Source organism: Stylophora pistillata, chromosome 10 (assembly GCF_964205215.1).
Source record: "Stylophora pistillata chromosome 10, jaStyPist1.2, whole genome shotgun sequence".
Classification (NCBI taxonomy): domain Eukaryota; kingdom Metazoa; phylum Cnidaria; class Anthozoa; order Scleractinia; family Pocilloporidae; genus Stylophora; species Stylophora pistillata.
The window spans coordinates 21,142,243-21,155,524 of NC_142528.1; the positions used below are offsets into that span (position 1 = coordinate 21,142,243).

Consider the following 13,282-nt stretch of genomic DNA (forward strand, 5'->3'; position numbering starts at 1 on the left):
TCATTTTCTTTTATTGTAAATGCAATAAAAAGCTTAAAATACTCCATTTACAAATGTTTTATGAGCAGGGATCCTACAACAAATTTCTATCAAAACATCTTAATTAACGCACCAATTTTCTGAAGTGAAATTAAACGTAAATAAAACAATGTAAATGGATTTGAGTGAAGTACGTAAGCAGTAAAAAAAAAAAAAAAAAAAGATCGATGAATTGATAAGATGGTTCCAAACTCAGTGGATGTAAAATTCTTACACAATAAATTACGGTTAGATATTCTTGACATAAATATTTTCTTGGGGTCTATGTGATTTGTCAGAAAAGATTGCTTTTGTGCATAGCTTGATACTAGTTCACAGGCGAAAGTTTCCCTGTTCAAAGACAAAACTAAGCTACAATGTTCATCTTTTATCCTTACTTTTTTTTACATTCGAGTTTTATTTACAAGTTTTTATTAGGTCGGTGATAAGGAAACAATATTTTTTCATAGTATAACACTATTGTAATTAATTTTGATGGAGATTAGCCTAAGAACAGGTCATTTCTCTCCCTTCTCAGCCAGACGAAACATTTAAGATTTGACAAGTTCAAAGACAAACATGTACAGTTAGAAATGAATCATTCAATTGAACTAATCCTTTGCCTTAATTTACGAGCCGAAAAAAATCGCACTTTCACAGACAAAACTCGATATTGTTACGTTGTCTTAAACGTTTTCCCTGCAACTGGGGGAAACGAGGGCGCTTGGTTTAAAAGAAGAAGAAACACTGGCTTCAGTTTCTCGCAACCAGGCTTCACAATTTGAAATAGACGATATTGGTCTACTGTTTCAAATTATGCTAATCTTTCGACTTATTCAATTAAAGCAATCCTCTCCTTTAAGAGAAGTAAATTGTTGCTATGAAAGGAAAGCTGTCGAATCAGATAAAGGACAAAATGATCTCAGGTTAAACTCAAATGTGTTTGGATGGATTTCAAAATGTTCAAACAAACGTTCCTTGCCGTTGAAGGTCAAGGAAATCATCACAAAATAAATTCACTGACGTCACTAGTCATTCGAGTTATCTATCGCTAGCCGTCTCGATTTTAAGGTCTTATAGTTGGCTTCTGACAGGAAGTTTAGTAATTTTTACTTCAGGCGTCGCTTCGAAAGGAGAGGCTTTCTTTCTACATCTTGTCTTGGAGGAAAAATGGTCGGGAAATGTAATTCTCTCAGTAACGAGGGTGCCACTTTGAGAAAATGTACTGCGAGATAATCAAATTTTAACAATTGCTTATATTTTGGTTAATTTCCGTAAGATAACCCTGAACTGATGGTGCATACATATACTCTTTTAGATATTGCGGAAAGATGGATCCTGAGGTTGTTTTGAGAGGTCCTAGTGCTGGTGTCTTAGTGAGTCCTGAAAATGATAACGACTTTCGCAGAAATAACCAGGCTTTTCCATTACTTTGTCTATGAAACGAGTTCGTCGTTGAAGTTCTTGAACCCTAATCAATGTGACAAACGTTTTCTCAATATGGGGTGACTCGAACTGACAGTGTGATGGGGCCAAGTGACGTTCATTCCTACGATATTGTTTGTGTCGTAAGAAGACAAAAGCAATTCTTTAGTTTAGTGTATCTTGTACTTATGTATTGGTGTGGTTAGAGAAAACGAAGAGGGAAAAAGCATGTAGTTAAGCACGAGAGTTTTCTTCATTCATTGGATTCTTTATTTAGGCCTTCACGTCGTTCTTCAAATTAAAACTTCCTTCTATGAAGTACGGGCAAGTTTTGCTTTGATACTTTTCATTTGCATTGTGATAACACCGACCACTGTGCTCTGATTGATTACTACAAGGTAGTTTCCATGAGTTCCTTTGTGGCCTGAGGTCGTTGTGTAAACTCGAGTAAACGCTCGCTTAAGATCTTACTGTTTCCCTCTGGACCTCGCCAAATTGGCATGTAGTTAAAAATGGCCTTTGAAGATAACAGATCATCAAATAGACGATAATACAAGCCTCATAAATTATATTTGAAATTTATTCTAAATGATACTTTGTTAACATTATTCGTTCTCTCATAAAATTTAAATCCACACTACTCTCATAAAGCATGAGCCACAAGTGCTATAGTTATTTTCTGAACAAGGACACTCGTTTTACCTTACAGAGGCAAAAAAAAGTTACATATGCAATAGTCACCGGTTCCCTTTTTCCGCTGATCAATCTAAGTACCGACAAGTAGATTTAGAACAAGAAATGAAACCAAGATCATGCAGTGCGAGAAACACATGACTAAACAAAAGACCATAATTCTCTTAAAATGTTTTGACATTCAATCCCATTAACTTTTGTTGGGTAAATACTTAGTCTTTAATTGTTTTTGAAAGGCATTTACATACTTCCCCGCACCAATTTTCTCTTGTGTATTCAAAACCTTTTTTCCGAAAAATATCACGTTGTGCGAGGAACAATGCGAAGTACCTCAAAACCGCATATTGCCGCATTCAACGTTGAGTCTCTCAGCAACCGCAAAGCTAAGTTACTCGGTAGAAGACATCCCAAACACTATCAACAGATAGTATTTCCTCCATCTGTTCTTTGAGTGTCACTGTTTATCAAAAGTGGTGTCGTCTCTTCAATTCTATGTTTACTGATTAAGTATTTTCTGACTCTCCTCTGTTCTGTAAAACCGCTTTTTGGAAATTGTCTGTTTCTGCACATGACGTACTGAACGAAGCAACCAAGAAATGACAGGAAGACCCATGTTGCAGACAAGATGTAATCTATGAGGAATAAAACCATATGCACCATTACATTTTCTACGTGACATTTTCATGGTCGTAGCTTAGGGAATAGCCTGCGTCCCAGACAGTCTAAACCGTCGGTATAGACAGTCTGCGACGGACTATACCGGGTATTATGCGACACGTCCGGCTGCAACGCAGGCTACTTAGGGAACTGACCATTCCACAACGGTTCATTGGGCGCGGCAATAAAACTCACCATTTTGCTGGAAAGGCCTGGTGACAAGTAAATGATCGCGCCGATACTGTGGCTTGGTAGCATGAAGAATGACATCGATCACTATGAAGGAAATACTTGTGTGGATGAAGAAATCGATGCCTGGTTAGAACAAGACACTCAAAGAATTAGTGACAGACTTTGTGAAAGACTATTGATAACTATTTAACTTGCACTACATGGACCCCAACATGATGGTCATTTGAAAGTGAAAACCGCAAAACTTTGACTCTTCAAATGGAGATCCCCAAGCCTAGATAATGATCTGAAATTTTGAAATTGGAGTAATTGAAATTCAATACATATTCCTCGAAGAAAGAGATTAAACACTCCACCGCAATCGCCACGTTGTGTTGGAAAATCAGTAAATCTACTGTGCCATGATTTTCATCTAACTCCACCTATCGTTTAAATTTGTTACATTCACAATCACTTTCTCCATGATCCCAGTCAATAACTGAGGTATTCAGGAAAAGGATATGATGGATTTACAATGTATAGTTAAATCAAGGTAAACATGAATAGGTAATGCATGGCAAGGGCATTAAAACAAGCAACATGCATGCTTACCTACAATAAAAGCATAGGCAGATACAATGGAAGTGTAAACAACACACAGCTGAGGAGTAAAGTTGAAAATCTATCAGTTTTAGTTAAGAAATTCTATATAAAGCCTTGTGTGTAAAATTGCGGACAAAAAGACAAAACCATAGCATTAATAAGACACACGGTAAGACTGAACAATAGGAACTCAGACATTTATAGGCTTGTACGCTTGTTCTGACACCAGTTATTGTAGTTTGAGCGACGTTAGATCCCTAATAACCTCAATAGGTGCCCTTCTATAGGCCCTCCACATAAAACGAGGTAAGGCTTGTCGTACCACACCATTTAAGTAAAGAGAGTTATCCTTACCAAGAAAGGCCAAAGTACCAAAATCACTGGAACTACTACAGTACATGCACAGATAATGGCCCCATAGTCAAAGTCACTGCCTTGAACAACGTCCAGTTCCCCTGTAATTGGAAGTAAATTGGCATTAATGGCTAACTTCAGAATCAACAGAACAAGTCAAAAAGAAATTTTATCTGTACATTTGTATCATCATACTGTAATGTATATGTACTTGTGTGATTATTTTTAACTTGCTGAGTTTAGGTTTGACTCAAAAGCTAATGTCAAACAGGAAATATACAAATCAGCTAACTTTTCCTCTACCTTTTGGATTAGGAGGAGAATATTTTAAAAGCAGTAGATGCAAACATTTTCACTTCATAAGTGTGCATTCCACTAAAACCAAATGACAGAAAGCTCAGCTTCTGCCACTCACCCTAAGTTCCCCACGCTTGAGCTCTAAACTGATTTGGACAAAAAAATAGTAACTTTTGAAACTTCTCTACTTACCAAGTGGTGTGAACAGAAGCGTTGCTCCAACCAAGAAACCAAGGAGTAAAGAATTGAAAAGGAGACAAATCCTTGTCCACTCTGTAAACCACCACAAGGCAAACACCAACCCACCAAAAACTACACCTAAACCAGCACTTGTCAGCATTGTACCTGATAAAAATAAATTTAATACAAAAATTATTTTGATATATGTTACATGGGAGAAAAAATAATAGTTATGAACACAATTTTGGTTCATGATGTTTCATGCACTGTTAGCTAGTAATTGTCTGTATTTCACTGGTATTACAATTACACAGGAAAATAATCTGTAAATGGACACTTATTCAAAATTCATTCCAGATGAGACATTTTCAGGTATTTTATGATTAGACAAAGCTACTCTTTCTAGCCAACATTCAAACACAGGGCACTCTACATACCAAGATGACTTAAGTTAGTGTTGGCATCAATTATGATAAAAAATATGATGGAAAAATTTGCAAGTCCTCCAAAAAATAAGGCTGAAAAAAAAAAAAAAGCTGGTTAATTAAGAGCAACAGAGAAAAATTCAGTACAAAATAGATGGAGGTAAGAACTGTAGTAAATTCTTGAGGAATATTATATTAAATATGACTCATCCCAGCATGCACTTTAAATGAAAAACAATTTTGAAAAATCCCTTAATGAGGGCTGTGCAGGGCCCTCAAAAAGCCCAATGGCCATGTGAACAGCCTTGCAGTAGGTAACAATGCTAGAAGGAAGACAGAAAAAGAGCTACAGTCATGTAATAAAATGCTCACTGACTGAGTAAGGTTAGGCCAAATGGAAAATATTTGAAACTTAGTCATGACCTGGAGTCAAACATTTAGTCATTTGGCCCCTCCAATCTGTCAATAAGTTAAAATATTTACATAGAGATTAAAGAATAAACTTTTTACAACAAGCACCAACAGCTAGAGAAAACTGGCTATCTTAAAAAGGCTTACAGCTAGTCCAATGGACATAATGTGGGAACAAAGGAGCCTAGCAAATGTGCATCCTTCCAAGGTTTTTTTTCTCACTTTGGTTCTTGGATGGCACAGACACAAAAAATATTGGAAATCTTGCACAATTATAATTAACAATTATTCCACAAGTGCGCGTTGGATATGAGATGATAGATAGCCAACGAGGCGCGTAGTGCTGAGTTGGCTATAATCATCTCATATCCAACAAGTGCGGGTGGAATAATTGTTTTATTAAAAAAAAAAAAACATCCCCAATATATTAGACAAATCTTCTCAACTTTATTTTGTAGGAAGAAACCCGATGTTACAATGTACAGATATTAGATTATGGTATATTGGCTCATATACCATAATGGCTAAGCCAATAAAAAGTCTTGAATGCATTATCCAAGGATCCAGTTTTTAATAATAAGTGATATGTCACAGATAATGGGGGCACATAAGACTGATGCCCCATTCACACCAACAAAACATACTTAGTTAAACCAAGTTTGAACTGAAAGGAAATCAGCAACAAAAACAAAAAAATTAACTTTATGTAACTACAGAGTTCAAGTAATCACTAACCTGTGTATTTAAAGAGCTTAATTTGAAGTAGACAAATAACAGTTTCAGCCATTTCTTTTACCCCATTCACACCAAAGCCTAAACATGCTTTAAAGAAATGAAACGTCAGCTTTTGTAATCGTTACGGTGGCCAATTTACCATTTCAACTTTGTTGATATATCCAAATTATATACCACCGACGCAGCCCCAAACAGTTTCTTTAGAAACTATCAACCTTTATGCTTTAAAGCTGTTTTGTTACACATGGTTTAACACAACAGCTTCATAGAAGCTGCTCAAATCAATATTTGGTTGACTTCAAATGTGGCACATTGAAAATACAATTTAGCAATTGCTTGAATCTTGTGGAAAATTCAGTTTTTCAGTTCTCTGTTTCTGATTTTTATTCAGTTAAACCTGGTTTAACTACACGAGTTTTCTGGTTTGAATGGGGTATTAGAAGACCACAATTTTAAACCCTGTTTTACAAAACCGCCTTTAAATCGTGTCTTAGTTTTAGCATGAATGGGGCATAAAACTGTAACTAAAAGTATATTTGACAATACAAGAAACAATATTGCTACTTACTGAATTTGAAGAGTCGAAACCCAAACAAACAAAATATTAACCCAATCAAACTTCCTGCGACAGCAAATACAGCATCAACAACACCAACTGTAAAACAAACAGTCAAGACATTTTACTTTCAACCTTTTTTTAAAGTAAATGTAGTTTTACATAGCTACCTCTGATATTTGAGGGAAAAAAAACAAAAATATCAGAGTGCGCATTTCATGAAGGCACATCATAATCACATACAATAGAATTTAAGTTCCTTGTGAAGATTTAAACTTCTGCCAGTTCCAATGTTAAGGGTAAGAACCTGTGAAGACCTGATATTGAACAAATGTATTGAGAGCTACCCATAGAGAAAACAATTCAAAATTGATAAAAATCAAAACATGATGTGACTAAGGACAAGCCAGTGCACTGCAATTTTACACTTAAAAGACAAGTACATGCTCCTTATGTCAAGTTTTACCTTGCTTTTAGAAAAAATGTACAAAATTATGACACTAGTTGGAGTATTTTTTCCAATCTCAAATGTAGAAAAAAGTACATTTTCAGTATAAACTTTGCATAGTGGAGATATTACAAGAATATGGTTTCTGGAGCATGATTTTCCTTTAATTGTAACTCACGCCTGAAGTAATTAGGAGCATAGGTCACTGCTGGTGAGTATGCAGCCTCCCTCTGAGTAACTGGATCATACACTATAACATTGTACACAACACCCTGACCAACTTGGTGGGTATCAAATTTTACCACAGGAATATTTGGTGCTTTCAGAGAGGCAGTCTATAAAAGAGGTAACAAGAATATTTCACACCCGATGTTTTTACTGATTGTCTCTTTATAAATAGAGAAATGACTACACTTTTCATTGGTTCAGAGCTGACAGTGTTGCTGGAATAATGAAGTAGCTGCATGGCTTCGCTCTGATAAAAAACATCTTTCAAATGAGGAGACTGAAAGTAACTGGTTAGGCCACCAATGGGTTAAGAATACCAACTCCTTTTGTAAAATAGTTTTGCCACAGTCATCTTTAATTGAAAGACCTCTAGTTGTATGCAAGAATGCCAGTTGTGTTGCCCACATATCATTTTGTCAACAACCAGTTTGCCAACATATGATGGCAATTTGCCAATGTCTAAAGTTGGTTCAACAACACTTATATGTCAGTTCACCAGCATCCAAAAGAAAGCTTTTAGTTGAAAATAAATGTCATATGGACAACTTGGAATTATTCACTCAAATGATTTGGATTGTTGTTGTTACTTCTTCCCTGACTGTGCCACAAACTGCCACATTTGTTGTTGAACCTTCAAATTTGCCCCAATCCCCCCTCAAATTCGATTGTTGTGTTCTTCAGTTCCCACGAGCAGGGCTACTTAGATGGAACAGATTCTCAGCAGCTGTGTGGTAGCCTTTGCTTTCCTCTTGTACTTCTCCCAGCTGTCAGATGGCATTGCCTGCAGGTTTCTGTACTGCTTCCACTGGACTTGCTTCAGTTTCCTGTCCAAGAGTCTTTTGGACAGGAATTGGTAACAATTGAAATTTTTTCAAACACAATCTGTCATCAATCAATCTACAGACTTTGTTTAGGCATGACTGTTTTGTTAAGTGTAGGGAGAGAGAGATTGTAGAGAGTGGAATGAGTAATTTCAAATAATACTAACCTATGAACACTATGACCACCCCTAAATACAACAAAGGAAAAATTTTAAACATCTGGTCATTTGCAAATAAAATTCAGACTTTTTTCAAAAATTATTTTGGACATTGGGGAACTGACATAAAGGCATTGGCAAGCTGATCCAGGATGTTGGTGAGCCGATTTCATAAGAAGGCAAACTGATCATTGACCAATTGACATACTGGCAAAACGACCAGTTATTGTGTGCAATTTGTTGATGAACACTTCTATTCAAGCTGCAAAGAGATGACACTTACAGTAAGCTACAAGTAAAGGCAGCAAACACTAGTGGATCAATTTCATTTAGTTTCAAATAAGCCAGCTGGTCAATCTTTGATGTCAATATAAACATGTTACACATAAATTATAAAGAAAGGAATCTGACTTTTCTTCCATTAGTTTTGATAACAGCTGGATAAGCCATTTTTTCCAGTCCCTTAAAGAATGTTTCCTCTGATGTATCCCCTTCTTCAAGAAACATAAGATAGATATGATACTCCAATCGATAATGCTCAGGTGACTTCCCTGGATGCTTGTTCCCATCACATGGTACAGAACTAGAATTCTCCGACCTGTGGAAAAAGAAACACATGAAAAAAAGTGATAGATTATCAGTTGAAAGTGTCTATTAATAAGGCTCAAACATAGTATAATAGTAACTACCATAAAAACCCGTGGATAAGCCGCACTTTTTTTTCAAAAATATCACTTCTAGAAATTGGGGATGCAGCCTATTTGTGAGGACATTTGAAAAAAGTGTCGTGAATGTCAACGCCACTTTCAGTTAATGTGTCTGATATAATGCCTGGTTACTAAGTTTTGAATGTTCTGCTCGCGTTCTTGTTGTAATACATATATCTTATTAACCAAGCGCGAGGGCCGTACTGGGAGAATATCGGTCCAAGGTCTTGACAGTACAGACCGAGCACAGCGAGGTCCGTACAAAAAAGACCGAGGGCTGATATTCTTCCAGTATGGTCCCAAGCAAGCTTGGTTAATAAGAGATTTATTACACGACTGAAGTTCAAAGGGACACAAGTGTGGTATCATTCGGGACCATTTGGGACAGTGCCCGGTCCAATACTTAGAGAATATTGGACCGGCAATAGAGCATTTTGATTGGTTGATTTAAGTTATTGGCCCTCTGACTGCCTGAGTCATGTAATAAAAAAATATATGGAAAAACTGTGTTGAATGAAGAAATTCCTATCAACAAATACCAGAAAAATATCAATCATATGTCAAAGTTGGTAGAATGAGTGCTAAAATTGTGGGTAAGACTTTGAAGTATTTTCCATTGCAATGTTAATAGTGAGTTCATGTTCGATGAACAGTGGATGTAGAAAACTTATCAAGTCTTGACTTGGATTTGTTTTGAATTCTTTCAAAAACTTCTTTTTCCAAAATTTGAGCTGCTAAATTCAAGGTGCGGCTCATCCGTGGGTGCAGTTTATCCACGGGTTTTTACGGCATATTAATAGTTTAAATTACTAATAGTTGCAGAGTAGTGAAACAATGCGACTGGAAAATGAGTTCAAATAAAAAACGAAACCATTCCTTTCCACTTTGTGTTTTATATCTTGTTACCAATTGAAAGTAACTGGTGACTATTTCCAAACTCTATCAGTAATATTAGTCAAGGGTACAAAAAAAATGCTATGCCAGGTGTCTATACCATGTATAGAGGTTTTGCACAGCAACCATGTTAGATGGTAGGAACAATGAAAATATTTTGCATAAGAAAGAATTTTTTTCCCATGGGTAAAATAATCTATTGTTCCTGCCATCCAACATGGCTGCTGTGCAAAACCTCTATTGCCAGATGTATGCTTGAAAAAGTAATGTAACCAACCTTTTGTAGTACACATTAGCAAATGCAAAGGTAACATTAGTTTCCACTGAATCATAGGATATGACCAGATTTGGATCAAATTCCATGTTACAAGTGAGGCAGCAACCACCAGGAAATGGAGCTGGAATTAAAACAAGAGTTACATGTGCAGTACTGCTTGTACAGTCCTTAACCGAAAAATGTGTATAAAACTGCTGAAAAATTGCACGCAAGTGCAAATAAAAGAAATGTGTGCATCAAAATTCTGCATGTGTATGCATAAACTTAACAAATCTGCCTGATTAGTATGTATGAGCTAGGCCTTTTGTTTTTCTATTGTTGTCACTTTATTGTTTTGAAGAATAGGCCTTCATGTAATAGTGCTAAAAGTAGCCTAAGACCTTTTGTTAACTTCAACAACAACAACAACAAAATCAAGATATACGTTTAAAACTATTACATTCACATTCTCTCAAAAAAATTACATTAATTTTTCTCTCTGCTAAAAAGGGCCAGAGAAGCAGGTCTGAATAATAAAAACAATTGGGATACTTTGAGGTGCGGATAATCAAGGTTGACTGTGCACCCTTAGCATGTAATCTATTCTCAAAGGAATAAGTAGGGATAACTTGGCAAGATGCTCACTTTAGGCCCCACAGATCAGAGAATTCCTTGGCTACTATACTACCATACACTCTTTTCCACATTACTTTCAAAGACCTAAGTCTGCTTGTTTGTTTTTAATTCCCAGGAGGACATCCTCCTGTTGCTTTGCGCTATTCTTCTGCCACCACCTTTTCATATACCTTTTACCTCCAAGATTTGAATTTCGTTAGTGATTCTCCACACTATTTGTCATTCATCACTTAAAATTCTAGACCTAAGAATTTTGTAGTCAGTTAAAGAATATCCCCTAGTTGATCAAATTCTCACTTCTCATCACCTTTCTACATGAAAATGTATGGATGCTGCAAGAAAAAAAAAATTCATGTGTAATTACTCCTAAGAGTCAAAGGGTTACAAGGTTGTTGCGAAGTGCTGCCTGCCACCAAAATTCACAAGATGATAAAGCAGCCATTGCCAGCAGGATTTTTGCAAAACTGGCACTTCTGAGGTTACACACTTATAGTCATTCACCCCCTTTGAGCCTAATTTCTTAGCTAAAACCCAATGGTTAACAAAACCCTAACTAAGGGGCTGGCTTCAATACTATGATATATAACTGTTGTATTTTCCAGCAACCGTGCTGTTTCATGATAAAACTAATAACTAAAATTAAGCTTCATTAAAACAATCTCCTGCTATTTAAACAGTAATAGCTACAAACAACTTACCCCCATAAATGTATGGAACTGAGATGATGTCAACGTTAAAGGTGTCAACTTTACTTTCTGACTTTAAGTAAAAGTGATAACTTCCATATAAATTTTTAATCGGATAAAGAATTGCTACATCTTTTCCTGTGTCTGTTTCATCGTACGTAAAATCAGGATTGAGAGACAATGTGACATTGTTTTGCTGCACATGTACTTGGATGATTGCATATCTCCATGAACTCTCAGCTTCATTATGTTCAAGTTCCATGTCCCATGTTACATATGGTTTAAGTAGTAATTTTTCCCCTCTGTTTGGTTGAAGATTAAATTCAGTATTACCTGCAGGGACTGACAAAAATTATGAATTTCAATTTCTCTTTCTATATAATCTGCAAATTGTTAATTAGGCATGACTTGCAATAGTATTTTCATATAATCTTGCATGGATCACATTATCAGAACGCTAACCAAAAAAAACCAATTCGATGTAGTTAAATGGGTTGATTAAGTGATATGACCACTGTAAAGAATATAGAAAGCTGACATTTTGAGAGTTATTCCTTAGTCACAGCAAAAACAAAGGGGTCAATGCACAAGACAGCCGCTTTATTAAAACTCTTTACTGTGGCCAATTAAAATCATCAACTCAGTTGATAAAATCAAAGTATCTCATGACACTTCCATCAATGCAGCTTCACAGTTTCTTCTTGTAATCTCCTTTATTCAATTGACAAAAAAAGTTGCATCAGTTTGATGAAATTCTGTAACATTAATGCAAATCCACCCTAAATTCACCAATCACAAAAATTCTACTCTTATGGGAAACTGCTCTACAAAACATGTGCTTAAATTTGGTTCGGAGAAGAATTCATAATGAAACAATGTATTTACAAATCAGATGACAACCGCACACATCAGATGACAACCACTCATAGAATTCAATAAGAAGAAACAATGCGAACAGAAAAATTCAGCTTCAGAGAACAAATAGTTAAGACTCCACATACATGTTTTGTTTGTCACATCAGATCCGTTGATCCTAGTGCAGTTAATACAAATGCAGTTACAACGAAATGAATTGTACTACTTCTGACCTTAAGGTAACATAAGGTAATACAGAATTTTAGTTTCGCCATGTCGTAACTGAACGATTACAAAATCAGGCAGATCTCTCACCTGCAAAATCGTGCGATAGGATGCATACTACAGGGAGGATAAGTAATACGATAGTTTTCTTTTTTTGTGACATCGACAGAACCTAACGGGATATTCAGAAATGAGAAAATCCAACACTGAGAAACAAATGGACTGATCATGCTCACTTGCGCTTGCCCAGGCGATGTACGCATTCTGATTGCGTTGCATCATGGTCGTAAAAGGAAATGGAGTTGGAACACGTTTGGTAACGCTAGCAGCAAAATAGTGTGAACATGCTGATGTATTGTCTGTTGCAGTTCCTTCGAAAGCTAATTTGTTCTTAGGAGGCAACTGACGTGATTCAGAAAGAATCGAAACTGCAGTCTTGCCTTGTTACACTCACAGTCGATGGCGGGATGAATATTATCAAAGTCAGAAATTACATGATTCTTAGCATAGTTAATGGAGGGGACCCTCTATTAACTATGATTCTTAGACACGAGTTATTCACATGGAATTGATCATTGACATGCAAACGCATTAAAAAGAGACAGAGACCTTCGAATTCACGTACTTTTTTCCGCTAAGCGTGATATAAATACGTAATTCGTGAAAGAAAGAAGCCACGCCTCCTGAGAGAGAATTTGTCCCGCACCAGGTTTAATAAGAACGTACAGGGTTTCAAGGTACGCTTCGAGAATGGAGGATACCTAGACTGATACACCAGTATACTTAAAAGAAAAGAAAATAGCGCGCGAACAGAGAGAAATATTGCATTTTGTAACACAATCT

General features: G+C 36.2%; 1 protein-coding gene across 5 annotated transcripts; it reads right to left on the minus strand.

Moving 5' to 3' along the window:
• Positions 1–2,005: 2,005 nt before the first annotated feature.
• On the minus strand, positions 2,006–12,695 carry LOC111326016 (transmembrane 7 superfamily member 3). Of its 5 annotated transcripts, XM_088734598.1 has the most exons (14): positions 12,530–12,663; positions 12,361–12,392; positions 11,372–11,701; positions 10,059–10,179; positions 8,592–8,778; positions 7,152–7,308; positions 6,538–6,624; positions 5,970–6,056; positions 4,836–4,916; positions 4,411–4,563; positions 3,922–4,022; positions 3,577–3,625; positions 2,989–3,108; positions 2,006–2,768 (listed from the first exon to the last, which is right to left on the minus strand). In XM_088734598.1, exons 1-14 carry the CDS (start codon positions 12,553–12,555, stop codon positions 2,554–2,556), a joined length of 1,746 nt encoding a protein of 581 aa, XP_088590724.1. In that variant the 5' UTR covers positions 12,556–12,663; the 3' UTR covers positions 2,006–2,553. The 5 variants fall into 5 exon arrangements, with proteins under 5 accessions (XP_088590724.1, XP_088590726.1, XP_088590725.1 ...); XM_088734600.1 differs by lacking the exon at positions 12,361–12,392 and having other exon boundaries at positions 12,530–12,695; XM_088734599.1 differs by lacking the exon at positions 5,970–6,056 and having other exon boundaries at positions 12,530–12,661.
• Between the last annotated feature and the right edge of the window lie 587 nt (positions 12,696–13,282).